The 14,806-nt window shown below is 40.7% G+C and overlaps 1 protein-coding gene across 25 annotated transcripts in view; it reads right to left on the bottom strand.

Moving 5' to 3' along the window:
- The window catches only part of afdna (afadin, adherens junction formation factor a), a 161,382-nt gene that overhangs the window by 112,998 nt on the left and 33,578 nt on the right, over positions 1-14,806 (bottom strand). For 19 of the 25 annotated variants that reach the window (XM_026194091.2, XM_026194093.2, XM_026194100.2 and 16 more), the window contains exons 2-6: positions 6,940-7,135; positions 6,700-6,812; positions 5,279-5,436; positions 4,943-5,097; positions 3,002-3,159 (exon numbers count right to left, since the gene is read on the bottom strand). In XM_026194091.2, the coding sequence (XP_026049876.2) occupies positions 3,002-3,159; positions 4,943-5,097; positions 5,279-5,436; positions 6,700-6,812; positions 6,940-7,135 (780 nt within the window). The remainder of the gene's footprint in view (positions 1-3,001; positions 3,160-4,942; positions 5,098-5,278; positions 5,437-6,699; positions 6,813-6,939; positions 7,136-14,806) is intronic. The other 6 variants (XM_026194095.2, XM_026194111.2, XM_026194109.2 and 3 more) reach the window with 1 other exon arrangement.

Genomic DNA, 14,806 nt, shown 5'->3' with positions numbered 1-14,806 from the left:
TGATACGTACTGTGCTTCAACGTAATATTACCGTACTGTGTGTGTATAAGGACCACAAACGGCACCTGTTCAGAGACGTGGTGAGCAGTGAAATCTGTCTCTTTGTTATTATGCTCAGCGTCTATTAGTTTACAATTTGACTGCACAATTGTGAGCTTTTTGTTATGCACAAAAACAACATTGTTTTCTTTTATTTATGGACCATGATTATTTAATAAATGCTGATAATTTATTTTTAAGTAATTTCTTCATGTACATCTACGCTGTATGTAAATAAAAGTGCCCGTGTGACATCTGGGACACAGTGTGACTAAGAACTCTTTTTGTTCTTAACTTATGGCTTTAAAAAAAAATATCGAGATATACATCTTATATCGACATCCAGCTAAAAAATATCGAGATATGAATTTTGGGTCATATCGCCCAGCCCTACTACACAATATCAGCTGATTGCAACATGGAACAAATGTGTTCCAACAGTTCATCCTTCTACTCGTCGAGCATAAAATTCCAGACCAACAAAACCCAAATGAATTTACTAAATAACTTTGTGAAAAAGACAGAAAAGACAGACTAACTGTGGTGGTGGTTACAGGTTACACATGTCCTCGCCTCCAAAAAGTCCAATTTAAACCTACAAAAGCCTTGTAGGTTGATAATTGCACAAAGGTTAAAGGGGGAAAAAAGAGTTTTCCTCAACTTCAGTGACCTTGACTAATATGAGCTGATGGAGGAAATGTGAAAATCAATGAATAAGAAGATCACCAGGATCATAAACGTCACCACTGTGTTTTTTTTACTGGAAATCCCTAGCCAGCATTTCCATCCTGATGATATCACTTAAATTTAAAAAGCCAATAGGGGAGCAACGAGGAGCTCATCATGTCTCCAACTCTATAATCTTCTAACCTGACACATTAACCATTACAACAAACAACAATATTGTGTAATCTCAGTCCCGCCTTACACACAGAATGACTGATGTAATGTGGTTCAGGCTCCTTTAAGCCTCAAAGATGAGGTCATTTAACTACATCTGACAAGACAACGTCTCCAGAGAAGTCACAGGATGCAAAACAGAGCTTGAAAAGAAGGTGACTGGACTTCAAGTTTTTTGAAGATGTTTCACCTCTAATCCAAGAGGTTTCTTGATTGTTTCACAGGATGAAAGATTAAAAACAAAACAAAAAAAACTTCATCCAGTCGCCTTCTTTTTCAGCGCCTTAGACTATCATGACCTGTACGACTGAGAACCTACACAGACACGACGCAACAGCTAGTTTTCAACTCTCCAGAAGAGCTGGAGGCAGTGGTGGTTGTTAGTTTTTGATAGCTGTGTTTAGATTAATGCTCCCATGATGCAGATAAGGAAAAAAAAAAGGACGAGTGGGTGGATAGTGTTTACCAGTTTCTGGCATTTCTCATTGTTGCTGACCTCCTGAACCCTGCACTTTAGGGTGAACTCGCACTAGGCACAGTCAGTGACTGTCCCAAACTCCCACACTGGCCTGTGCTCGAACAACACTTAACGATGCAGACCCAAGGATGAGTCAGTCTGCCTCAGCCTCTAAACACATCACTCCATTTTGCACACTGTCCTGTCAAAAATGTGTTAATTACTTAAGGCAATTTTTACACAACAAGCTGTCACTGAGGAAGTACTGGAGATCTGTGCAGGGAGTTTAGCTGAACTGTGCTGGACACACCTTTTCAACAGGCCAGACCTCGCAGCAGTAACACTAGTCAAAGGAAAAGCTCCAAACACACAACAGCTAACAAGTTAGCTCAGCTGAAAAGGGAAACTAGTGAGCTTGTTACTGGTTACGATGTGCTATCAATGTCAACTCTGTATGAGATCACACAGCCTCTGTACAATGTAACCATATGAGGGCTGTGCAGTTTTGGTAAAGCAAAGCACGCTGATGAGTTACTTTTCTAAGTAGATAGCCCTGTAATGTAACAGATCACTTCATGATAGTAACAACACTGTAAAGTGAAAAGGTACCTTTAAAAGTAACCGTGTGTGTGTGTGTGTGTGTGTGTGTGTGTGTGTGTGTGTGTGTGTGTGTGTGTGTGTGTGTGTGTGTGTGTGTGTGTGTGTGTCTGGAGGATATTCCAGTGTATTGGCAGTTGTTTTATACGACTGGCAAAAGCTGAGAGGACAGATAGGAGACAGGCTGTGAGCCAAGTTCACCGTCACAGTCTAACACACACACACACACACACACACACACGCTGATATAATAGAGCATCTGCTGCTACTGTGGCACTCAGTCTGAAAGTAACTGAGCTGCATTCCTTAAGCTTTCCTTTTCAATCTGCCATTCCTGTGAAGTGGGCATGGATTTTTCTTTTCCAACTTTTAGTCATCTTCATTTAAACAGGAACCAAAAAAAGAGAAAATGTGTTTAAAATGTGCCTTAAAGGTGGGATATATTGCATGCTCCTCGTATTGGAAGCTGTTACAATGTTTACTGACAGCAGTGGTGACCCTTGTGGCAATGACAGTGAACTTAACTTTCCACAGCCTCTCAGGAGGATGATAAAGGTGTTTATTACTGAACTCGGAGCGTCAAGGTTGTATAGTGCAGAGAAGCAGGATTAACGGTGTAACAATTCTCAGACGACAACAGAAATGGCGATACAAATGTCCCATCTCACGATGAGTCCCATGTGGAGTTGTTAAAGTATGCTAGTCTGGCAAAACGGAAACATGATTTTGGAAACATTACACCTCTAACCATGAAGATCAAATATGAGCTGTGAACATCACGCAGTGTCCTCAAAAATAAAATCACATATTAAACTGTGACAAAAGCTCAAACTCTGTTACTGTTAACATGGGTTTGATGGAATTTGCTGCAGCTGGAGGAACTAAACCTAATTTAACTCGATTTTAATTTTAGCGAGAACAAAGCAGATTTTATGGTGTTGATGAATGTGTTTACTGGGAGCGTGAGAAGGTGACAAGATGGGTTTACAGATTTTTAAGAAAACTTACCCGAGCAATGCAGTACTCTTTGGGGTTCTCCTTCTCTAGTCCATACTTCTCCAGAGCCTCCACCACAGCAAAGTCAGCTGTGTCTCTCGTGGAGAGGAGGATGGTTTTATACGGGATATTGGGCTTCAGACTGTCAGCGTATATCCTCAAAGTGCCTCCTGCAGAGACGGAGTGTGTTAGTTCTGAATGCAAAAGCACTAAATACTGTTTCACACCTAGTTCTAGTTTTACTTCAGTGAACTTGGGTGTTTTTCACCTTTAGTTTCATTTTTGACTGCATTTAATATAGCCAATGTAATGGTGCTAGCAGACTCCCACTTTACAAACTTCTGTCACCATCGGTTCTCGGTCTATCATTTCTTGCTTGACCTGGACGTTAAACTTTCTCGCGTACACTTTTAGATGAGTTTGGGGAAAAGCAATAACGTAATGCTTATAACAACTTTCATCTGGTGGAACATGTAGCCATGTAACGGGGACGTGTCAACTGAAAATGATCACCTTTGTAAATGCCACAAAAGAAGGCTTCAGCAGAGCAAACAGGATTTTCATTACATAAAATAAGGGTGTTTTGTTTGTTTTTTTAAATAGTGCTTTCTGCCGGGAGAACGTCACCGTCTAACCACCGGCCGTCCTGCCTCACCGGCTGCATGTGCATGCGGACGGTGGTTTGAGCCGTTTTTAAAACCGGTTCACTCATCCATCTGTCTGTCTGGCAGAGTGATTAGGTAATGCCTGAGTCACACGCTGAACCAGTCAGCATGTTTGTTTCATTCATTCGGCACGTCCGCGACGTATGTCTGTGTGCGTAAACATGTCAGCGTGAGACGCTCCAACGGCATATGGCACTTCTGGGAAGCAGCTGATGTGGGCGTGAGTAATTAGCGATGAGCAGTGAAAACAATTTACTAACAACAAAAAGTGGGCCGCTAATCCGCATGTTATATAAACACCACTCCAATAGATGTGCACACCTGCTTTCACAGAATTTAACTTGCTTTCTCATGCCCTTCCACACCAGATAAGGAGCGACAGTGAACTGCGACGTTCAGGTCACGCTGCAGATTATCTCCAGAGTTCACGTCAGGTTTCCTTTAAGCCATACAAGGACATTCAGACTTGTTTTAGAGCCAATCCGGGTCCCTCTCTGGCTGTGCCATTTCGGTTTGTGACATAAAAAGTCAGTATTCACAGCTGATTTTCATATTTAGGTCAATTTACTGTTTACTCCAACAAATACCATCATGAATTTTAACATTTAAGATTCTGGGGGTTTTGCAGTTACTCTGACACTGGATTGAATTTGGTGGCAATACACACCTGAACAGTCCAAACCAGAGGTGCTCATACTTGTTGATCATCAGTGAATTTGTCGATTTGATTAGCAGCACTTGGCTGCTACTTGCCCTCTTAAGTCCTATGGAAGCTGTGACTGTGGACTCTAGAGTCCTGTGCTCTCTTTTCCACATGACTGTAACAATATATCAGATTAGCCTTTGATGTTGACGGTCTCATTATTTTAAAGTAATACCACCTGCAAACTGCCCACGTGAGCCAATGTGTTCTGACTTCAGTTTATTTCCAGTGAGCAAAAACTTAAATACACATGGGATCATTAAACATACCGTACTGCCCTCTGAGCTCCGTCTCTTGTCTCATCATTAAAAAAGTGAAACAAAACACTTTAGCAGTGTTCAATTAGTCTACATTTTGGATCTAATGGCACTATATGCTTTTTAATTTTAACATAAATGAGGTGCAGGCTATCTAATTGGGAAGGAATGTGTTTGTTATATACCTATTGTTTTTTTCCTCTACCCACCCCTGAACTAATACACCTAGGAGACTAGGCACAGTTGGTAATCCGAGCTCATGTTGGGATTAGGAGAAAAGGGTCTGAATAAACTCGTAAACAAGATATTTGCAAATTCTAAGAAGTACCTGAGTCTGGCCTCCCATCGCTGCTCATGAACTCCTGCATGCGTTTCTCCAGTTTCTGCTGGCGTCTTCTCTTCATCACCACCTCTGGGTTGGAGATCGTCCTGGTAAAGCTGGTCTCCGGCATGTCTTTATAAACCTCTGCTGCCAGATTTTCTCTAAACCAAAGAATAAATGGGACAGAAAAAGAAACGCAGGGAAGAAGAAAAAAGGAGTCAGATGAAGGAACTGAAAGGTCAAAAGTTTAAATCACTATTCTGTCATTTTCTGTGCTTTTCCTCGCATTAAGAAAAAGAATCTCTGAGGACTGTCAGGATGTAAGATGAATGAGTGCGTTACCCGTCCTCGCGACTCAGTGTCTGATCGTCTCCATCAGGGATTCGGGCGAATTCCTTCTCCCTCTTCTTTTCCTTTTTCTTCTCCTTCTTGGACAGAGTCCTCTTGAAGTTCTGTATCACGCCGTCCTTCTCCTTCTCAGGCCCGTTACTCTGACTCTTCTAGAAAAACAAGAGAGTGAGGCTGAGTGATAAAACTGCTATAGATGCACTCCTTTGTGGGTGAATAAGTGGCACATGAGCAAAGTGAGCAAGGAAAAGAAGAAAATCTTCGGCATCTTTGTGACATTCGAGTACGCCAAAATGTCCAAATTTGACTCAGGGCCCAAAGGGACTTTTAAAACCCACTAAAACCTGAGCACCTCTTACAAGGTCAAATAGGCACGCTGCAGTGCTCCCCACAGGCTGTTAAATTAAGACAGGTAGTTGCTGTCTTGCTCTGCATCGTCAGTGAGCAGGAAGACATAAACTACACCTCCACCTGCTCCAGGTTCTGATCAGAGTGGTCCTGTAACTCCCTACAGTGAAATACTCACCACCTCTTATCACAAATAGTACTGATTAGTGTACGTGTAAACAATAATACATTCCACTTTTAAATCACAAAAACGTTTGGGAGGCTGGTTGAGGTTGCTGGTAGAGCGAAATTTTATGCACATTGAGTCGCCGAAAATTGAGTTGTACACTTCACAGATTTTTACGCTTCATCATTTTCTAATTTTTTATTACATTACAAATTAAAAATACATCATTTATTATCATTAAAATTGGTTAGGGTTAGTGGGATAAAGATATAAAAACTATAGAAAAGATCACAGTTTGAAGAGACAACCTGAAGGAACAGCTGAAAGATATTAAGGACCATAAGTGGAACCTGGCAGGAAGCCAGCTGGTACAAAACATGAGAGCAAATGAAAAATACCAAGAAAATTCAAAAAATTTAAAACTTGAAAAAGATTAAGGAGGGTTGCTAAATATACCCGAGCAGCTCAATGAAGTAAAGTCTATGTGTAGGAAACACTATGTTCCATTTAAAGGCAGTATCACATATAGAAGTAGCTTCCCTATTGGAAAATGAAGCTGAGTACAAGTCCTTAGCCAGTGAGCACACGTTTCAGTTTTTAAAGCCAAATCAGACACTCACTCGTCACATCTGGTCTCAAAATACCTGGATGGCTTCCTTGAAAGCCCTTCATTAACCAAGCAGCATCCATCTTTTATATACAGTCTGATTATATTCTAGTGGCAGCTGGTGCCTTTCCAATGCGCATTTGTATCTTTGTGATCTTGAAGAGCTGAACAAAGTGATTTAAAATGATTCGTTTTTCCTTGACAGGCTATGGATGAATGGAAGAATAATTCATCTCGCTAGTAAGCCTAATGATTAACAGTGAACACTTGAACCGAACAGTCAGAGCAGCTGACCTTGGGCAGGATGTCGTTCTCATTCTTCAGGACAAAGCGTCCTTCTCTGTCGTCTTTGTTCCAGTTCAGCTGCACAACAAGAGGCTTCTCGTCCAGGTCCAGCTGACGCTCTTCTAACACAGACACAGAAAGACCAGTTTACCTGAGAGCCATCCATTTCCTACTCTCCATTTTTACAATTAATTGGATTCTTTAAAGTCTGTCGCGCTTTTCCTTGCATCAGAAATCTGTGGGACTCACCGCCACTGACATGGACCTCGTACAAGGAGTATTTTGGTGAGGACAGCATCCTCATGTCTGGTCTGAACTTCTCTGCTAACGTTTCAATGACATCCTGCGTTGTCGCTGTGCTGGAGACTCTGATGCACTTGGTAGCAAAGTTACCGGCGACCCGGTCCTGGAAGTAGAACCTCATCACGCCATGGAACTCCAGGTCCTTTTAGAAAAAACACAGGAAGAGAGTCACTAATTCTGTTTATACAAGCCGCAAATTACAAAAATACACCAAACATTTACATTCGACACAATTGCGTTTACATGCAGAGCATAAACAAATGCTTGGATATTAACATTGAAGACTGAAAGAAAATAGGGCATAAACAGTAGCTCAGACGTATTATTAATGCAGGATGGCGCTCTTAAGGTGGCTGTTCAGCAGCCTCGACTGTGGCGGGAGAGCAAAAATGCAAGGCTGGCTGAGATCCAGAGAGCCGAGTGTGTCAGCAGGTTGTGCGACGACAGGAAAAGAAGGCTGATCAGTTATTCACCGATATGGACTGTCAGCCCACATGCATCAAGTTTTGAGCACAACAACTTACTTCAGTGACATCGGTTATTAAATAGACAAGATGAATGTTTGCCGTCCAAATATCACATTAAATACTGAAGACATCACAACCATGAGGCGTGTCATTTCGGATAAACTTTACGTATACGTGTGAAGTATATTTGAGGTCATAAGTGAGCGTAATAGGTCCCTTTCAAGCAGTTCAACACCGATTAGTTCCAGTTTACTTTGAATTAAATCTTAAATATGTACTTAAAGTCATTTGTATATAATTGGTATCAAATGTTATTTCCAAGAACCTCCCTGATCTGCACACTGATTTAATGTGTTCCAACTTACTTATCTACTTTATCTCAGCACACTGTGCAGGTCTAAGGAAACCTCTGCAGAACACACACAGCCTGTGTTACACAGCTACCCAGGGCTATTTTCTCTACATGTGTACAAATCCACTGCCTACATTTAGACATTTCCTTCATCTGCTACAGAGTGTACTACAGAACAAGAATGTGTAAAACCTGATGTATGTACGCAACGCTGTGCTGACGCAGCAACTGTAGCTCGCAGCCTGTGCACACACATGCATATGTTATGGCTCAGCAGTAAATCTGCCTCATATTTCATCATAACCGCCACCAGAGAAAGATCTAAGGTATTCAGGAGCTTGCCAACATTGCATAGCTAGTAGCTGCTATTACTCTGAAAAAGTAGGTGATTGTATCTCACTCTAGGGGACAAAAACAAATTGAAAGCGAGAGACAAACTTGTGGAAAGATATTCAAGTAAGATGAAGGCAGCTATGAACACAAAGCCATATATAGTTTCTCACAGACGCTGATTGGTTTCTGGCATCATGGGGGGGGGGATGCACGCCTTCTTAAGTGCAGCATTAAATGTTGCCACTTTAAGGTGAATGCCAGGACAAGTGGATGAACCTGTGGAACAAAATGCAGATACTACTCGAGCACCATGGTCCAAGTAACGTTTCATGAATAGTGATGTCATTTTCAGAGAACCCATTGGTCAGGAAGTGACAGTTATATATATTCTCAGTGTACAGAGTAAGCACTGAGAGAGTGTCTTTAAGGTTTACTTCATAAGAAATTGTTACATTTTATTATGGCAGGAAAGATGTTGTGTCTTCACTGTGGATCTCCTAGACCGCAGATATCTTTTCTGTCAGCATGCCAACAAAACAACTCGCATGCCAGCTTCTAATAGGGGATGCAAACAAACAAATTCAACCATTTAATCTGAGGCTGAGGAGTGTGTGCAGAAAGACTTCCAACAAAAGATTCAACTACACTAATTCTGCACAGTTTGTGGACTTTGTTCCATATAGAAAAAACAGGAAAATAGAAAAAAAAAAAAAAAAAAAAAAAAAAAAGAGGCCGACAGAAGTGAAAGCGTTCCCCGCCTCGTTCTAACTCGCCGCCTCCCCTTCCCCGTCGAGTGGAAACACTGAGAACAGTTTCGATAGGCAAGGGTGGAGTCGGGAATGTGCACGCGTTGTGATTTACTGCTGGAATGTGGGTCATCGAGGGCTGCCGTTGTCAAGCTTGCGTAACTGTTGGTTACAGTTACCGTGGAGACACTGAGGTTCAAACAAGGCCCAGCTTAGAGCGAGCGGTGGATAATTAACACACTGGTCAGTACAACGGCAGACACCTTCTGGGGCCACTGGGAACTGTTAAGGGCAGCCACGTGTAGTTCAAGTTCAGTGCACCTCCAGATGATGGTGCATTCCTGCAAAGTCTCATCTCAGCCATCTACACCCCTAAATAATCCAGCCCTAAACTCCTGAAAGTCATAATCTTAAAGTTGTGGACCAGTACTGACATTGCGTCCACTCATTTCCACAAGTTTCCAAGGGGGAGGGGATTTAATTAACTAACCAATCATAAGAGACTAAAGCAGCAGCATCTAACATCAGCTCAATTTGCACCATGGACATATTACTGCACATAGAGCACACAATTCATGTGTCCCTCCAAAATACAATGTTTGGTCGCACAATAACTAAACCATAAATTACAATAAATTCATATTTAGTCTTATAGTTATAATTTTTTTTGTTTGTTTATATACCTGCAGTGTATAACACAAAAAACATCTTACTAAGTCAGAAGCATTTCTTTATGTCAATTGATTAAAAAGTCATTGATTAAACTCTTGAAATCAAGCTGTCGAACATTTTAAATACAGGGCAACAAGTGAGCAGGCGCCCTCATGTTGTCCTTCGCTCCAACATCCTGAATACTTGCAATAAGGACTGCTCGCAAGCCCGATCCAGTAGCGCCATGGCTGCGAATTTGGGCTAGCAGCACTCGCACAATGGCACAGCTGCAAACAGTTTACAATTAAGTTTATGCACCTTACTCCCCCCAACCATCAATGCTTTGATCTACAAACTGCACACAACTACACATTTAAATAATTTGTAAATCACACTCAGCTTTCACAATCCCTTTACTTTAATAGTTTAAAAACCAACAGTGTACACAGTAAAACAACTAGTAAGGCTAAAAGCTCCGTCTCCAGTTTGATTGCTGGGTGATAATCTGTATATAGTCAATACTCATATACCTCCATGCCAACACACTTGTTCTGCAGGAAAGCTAAAACTGGACTAAAGTGAAAACAGTTCAGCATGTTCTTCCATATTTTTTTTCAATGCCATCCTGTCTCGTGCAACAAAAAGGCACGCAGTGGCTGTGTGAATATCAGTTCCCAGCTTCATAGACCTGACATGAGTGCAGCGTTAATCCGGTGTGTAGGCAAGTCTTCTTTAAGATCAACTCTAAACTTAATTTTGTGACCTATTTCAAGCACTTACTTTGCTAAAATAATAAAATGTGCAATTATTTTTATCTTTTCAGCTACTACAACCTGGCGACCCTGACTTTGAGGCTGAGGAATGTTTCAAATAATGATCTAGTGATTTTATGGAGGAAAAATTATCTTTGATATTATTTTTGGACAGAAAAGGAAAGAAGGGCAGGCAAAGGAGACAATACCTAGACACAGGACTACTGTTACTTTATTGTCCTCCACAGTTGACAATTGTCTTGGATCAAACCAGATTACAGGAAATATTAGAATAAACAAATAAAATTTAGGCAAAAAAAATTCAAACATATCAAATAAAAGAGCAGAACAGGAACAAATGGCTCCGTTTATGCTTCTGCAGCTTTCACTCCAATAATCCCCAACAGCTTTTTCTGTTTTCTTCCATGTTTCACAGACAGCACATGGTTTGAGTAGAAATGCTAATGCAGCAGTATACCAACAAACAACAGCCCGGATAAGAGCTGCTGCGCTCCGCCTGTCAAACGCACGCAGTCCCACATTTCCAGTCGAGTGATGGCAGAGAGGAATCGGCTGAGGTTTAGGGGAGTCTTTGATGTTCCACTAGTTCTGTCAGCGTGTTTATATATGCTGGGTCGACATATGCTCTATGTACACAAATTAACTAATGCCATGTAATTACTGCATGTTAGACCATATGTGGCACTACAGAAGTTTGTGCATCTGTGTAGTTCCCTTTCTTCACTGTGTCAAGCATCAGGGAATGCTCGCGTACACAGAGTGAGTGTAATGCAGGCCAATACCATAGATAGCCGTTACATTTTCAATTTATTAAGCCCCTTCAATTCTCACACAAATAGCAGATGAGCTATGTCAGACTTCAGTTGTTTCTAGTTTTGATTTTTGGTAGTGTCCTTGTCATTACTGATAGCATTCAGGTTGCACGGGTAGTCTGGCTCCTCCAGGGTGGCATGAGAAAGTTTGTGTCCAACAAAGACTCAAGAATAACTGTCGTTATATGAGAGCTGGACAGGGTCATTGATAGGCATCAACACCTCACCTGGACTATATCTACTTTTTCCCTCCTTTATTACCATCTTGCTACAAAACCCAAACAAACCCTTTGTTTGCATATGTGCAATATTCCTAATATGTTGTGAAAAAACACTGACACATATTTAGAATATGTAAGGAGGCTCATCTCTATAAAATCTCTAAAAATGTTTTTGTCATCACTTTGTTATTTAAGTATCTGTGGCAGTAAATCCTCCTCCTCCCCTTGTGTTCGTATTGGATAAAATCACAATGTCGTTATTAGAAGTGAAAACTGAAAGTAATTTAGTCACAGCAAGCTGTAGTATTTCTCTACTAAACAATCTCTCACATGCTCAACTGTGTGAGAGCGTGCAACTAACAGTGACAGTGGAGGGAAACCATACTGCGTGAGAGATAACCTGGATTTTCAAATCCAACTGACTAACAGCTCAGGTTCAAAGGTCTCTAAGGGAAGAGTTCGAAGGTCACGTCTTTGTTTGCATGTGTAAGTGAGTTTACTTCACACTGCGGCTTTTTTTCTTTTTTAAAGAGCTCCCACCTGGTGCTTGTCTCATGTGTGGGAGCAGTGGATTAAACTTTAAGCCAAATGTAGTGTCATTACCGTACAAGACTAAAAATAAATAAATGATACAGCAAATACTTCACCCTTTTAAAAGAAACAACATTTTCACAGGGTATTAGCCAAGTAATTTTGTAACTTTGAATATCAGTATGTAAGCACTTTGAATAAAACCAAAAATATGTTCATAACCCTAAAGTAATATTCAGAAACAGTCACATTAGAACTGCAGACCTAAAGCAAGAAGCTGATGTCTGATAACTACTTCTTTTGGCTGCTCCCTGATTTAACGCCACTCACCCTCTCTCTTGCACCCTCTTTGGACACACCAACCCTCAGCATGCCCGCTCAGTAAATCCATAAATCTTCTCTTTGGCTTTGCTCTTTTTTTAAATGCTTCATTCCTAATTCTGCTTGGATAAGTACAAGTTAACCCCCTGCAGTGACGGTATTCAAAGAGGGACAACAGGACAATCTGGACTATTAGAAAGACGGTCCAGACCAACCATATTGGTCTGTTGGCAAATAAGGTGACAGGAAGGAATTTAAAACTTTATTAAAACATTTCATTATTTTAATGGCACAACAGTAGGAAATAAAATCAAATTTTAAAAAAACATGTTCAAAACAATCCTGTAAACCTTCCTCCTTGCAAAAGATTTTTGATGAGCACACGTTTGTCCAGTGCTGCCTGAGGTCAAACAGTAAACTGGAAGCATGTTGTACAGGATGTTACAGTCTCTCTAATACTCATCATTAACTCAGTGTGCACCCTCAGCAGAAGTTATGAAACAGTACTTCCACTTTCTGTATACAAGGGTCACTGGTACACAATCCAAGAAAAGAAAACAAGTCAGTGTCAGGAGAGTTTCTGAGATCACTAACCTGAAGGTTGCTTAAAAAAAAAAAAAAAAAAAAAAAAAACAACTACAACAACAAAACAGCAAAAAGATAATTTGTCTAAAAATCATCTGTATTGATGTGGAATGCAGTGGAAACTCTTGGCTCCGGAGGAGCAGGTGATGTTGTCCATAACGTCATAGACCATTTATAATTTTTCCAGCATGATAAGAAACAGCAGAAATTAATGCAAAATGAAAATAAAAATTAAAAGGACTATTTTCCCCCACCAATTACTTTCATAAACTTTGGAAGAAAATCTTTTTTGTAATTACATTTATTTATCGCCCAGTCCTGACTGAATACATGCATCCCTAACTCTCAGCTTGCTAATATAGTTACTCTTAATTATTAACCCACGTTCACATTATACATATGAAAACCAATAATTTATATAATTTGTGTGCACGGTTTCAGGCTGCTAGTATAACACAACATGGAACAACTATGAGTTAGCCAGTCAAAAACTTTGCCTTTCTCCACCTAATGGTAATGGACTTTCATCAAACGTTTCAACAGACTGCTCGTGTTTTCATCAGGTTTTTTGCTTGTAAAAGCAGTGTCAGCATCGACTCTAGTAAAGTGCAACCACACTTTTTAGCACTCAATTCTCTCCACCTTCCTCACAAAGACCAGGGTGAGGCAAAGTTGCCCCGCCCTGAGAAACACAGGGAAAAACTCTACCAAGAAGTAAATAGGGAAGCATGCATCGTAGATTCAAGTCTTAAACAGTAACAGAGGTGGTCAGATCAAATGCGAGAGATAACTTATGTACCAGGACCCATTTAACACCAGGTTTGGGTACCCATTCCTACTGACATCATCATGTCTCACTTTCTTATCATCCTTTCACATCTCTTTCTCACTATTCTCCCAAGTAAAAGCAGCACGGCCTCCGGAGCCTTCTTAAATCTGCCCTAAATAAATGTAGCTACAGTGTGTGTGTGTGTGTGTGTGTGTGTGTGTGTGTGTGTGTGTGTGTGTGTGTGTGTGTGTGTGTGTGTGTGTGTGTGTGTGTGTGTGTGTGTGTGTGAGATAAACTTGTGGGGGACGGTGGGTAGGAGGTTATCAAGTGCTAAGGAAACTAACCAGACCTCCACGTAAACCACTCCTGGGCTCTGATGTGTCTCTGCTGTGCTGAGACTGAGCAGAGCTGCTGTCTAAAGATAACAGAGATACCACACAGTACTCGGGATAAGATGGACACCATTCACAACCATGCAGGTAAACGATTCCATACTCCTGGTTCCCATCTTTCAATTCTCTGATGAATCCATTGGCTGCAGGCAAACACCGAGATCTAAATGAGATCTCAAACTCGTTATTCCCAACAATTTACAGGAAGAACTCTATATAAATGCTGTTGCTAAAAATACAAAGCATCCATGGCTCATTGGTTTAAGTGCTTGGGTTTTCTTGAAACTAACATTATTCCAAAATATCATTTAGAAAAGGTGTGATGCCACAGTGCTGACATAAAAAAGATAAAGCACTCCAAAAAAATATCCACAGCTGAAATCTCGAGGAGAAACCAAAAAAATTATTAAGCCAAAACCCAAGTTTAAGGCCAACATGCACAGCTCAAACCTGTACTCGAGTTGCTCAGCATCAACTTAGATGCCAGAGGAGGCCATTAAGAAACTTTTGAAAAGTTTATTTCCAAGCACCACCTTTTTCCAAGCTTTTCCTTAAAGGTATAAAACTGTTAATGGGAACAGTAGGTTAAGTATGGCAAGTCAACACCGCAGTAAGTCAACTACGAAACTGGTGTCCTGCTGAGCCTAATACACTGCTGGAAACCCTTTGTAGACTCAAAATAACTACCTGGAGTTGTTATGAACATGACTGCCAGGAATGAAACTTGTTTCTAAAAGGACTTTAATAATACATGTTGTCATGTATGATTTTGATGTCTGGATAATTTTCTGTTTGTAGCAGTTTTAATTAAAATGCTCTTGTTGCACGTCTGTGGCGTGGAAACCAATCCAGAGAGAAGT

This window comes from Astatotilapia calliptera, chromosome 15 (genome assembly GCF_964374335.1).
Source record: "Astatotilapia calliptera chromosome 15, fAstCal68.1, whole genome shotgun sequence".
Classification (NCBI taxonomy): Eukaryota; Metazoa; Chordata; class Actinopteri; order Cichliformes; family Cichlidae; genus Astatotilapia; species Astatotilapia calliptera.
Note: the sequence above shows the minus strand (reverse complement) of the source record. Positions and strands in the feature narration are given on the sequence as shown.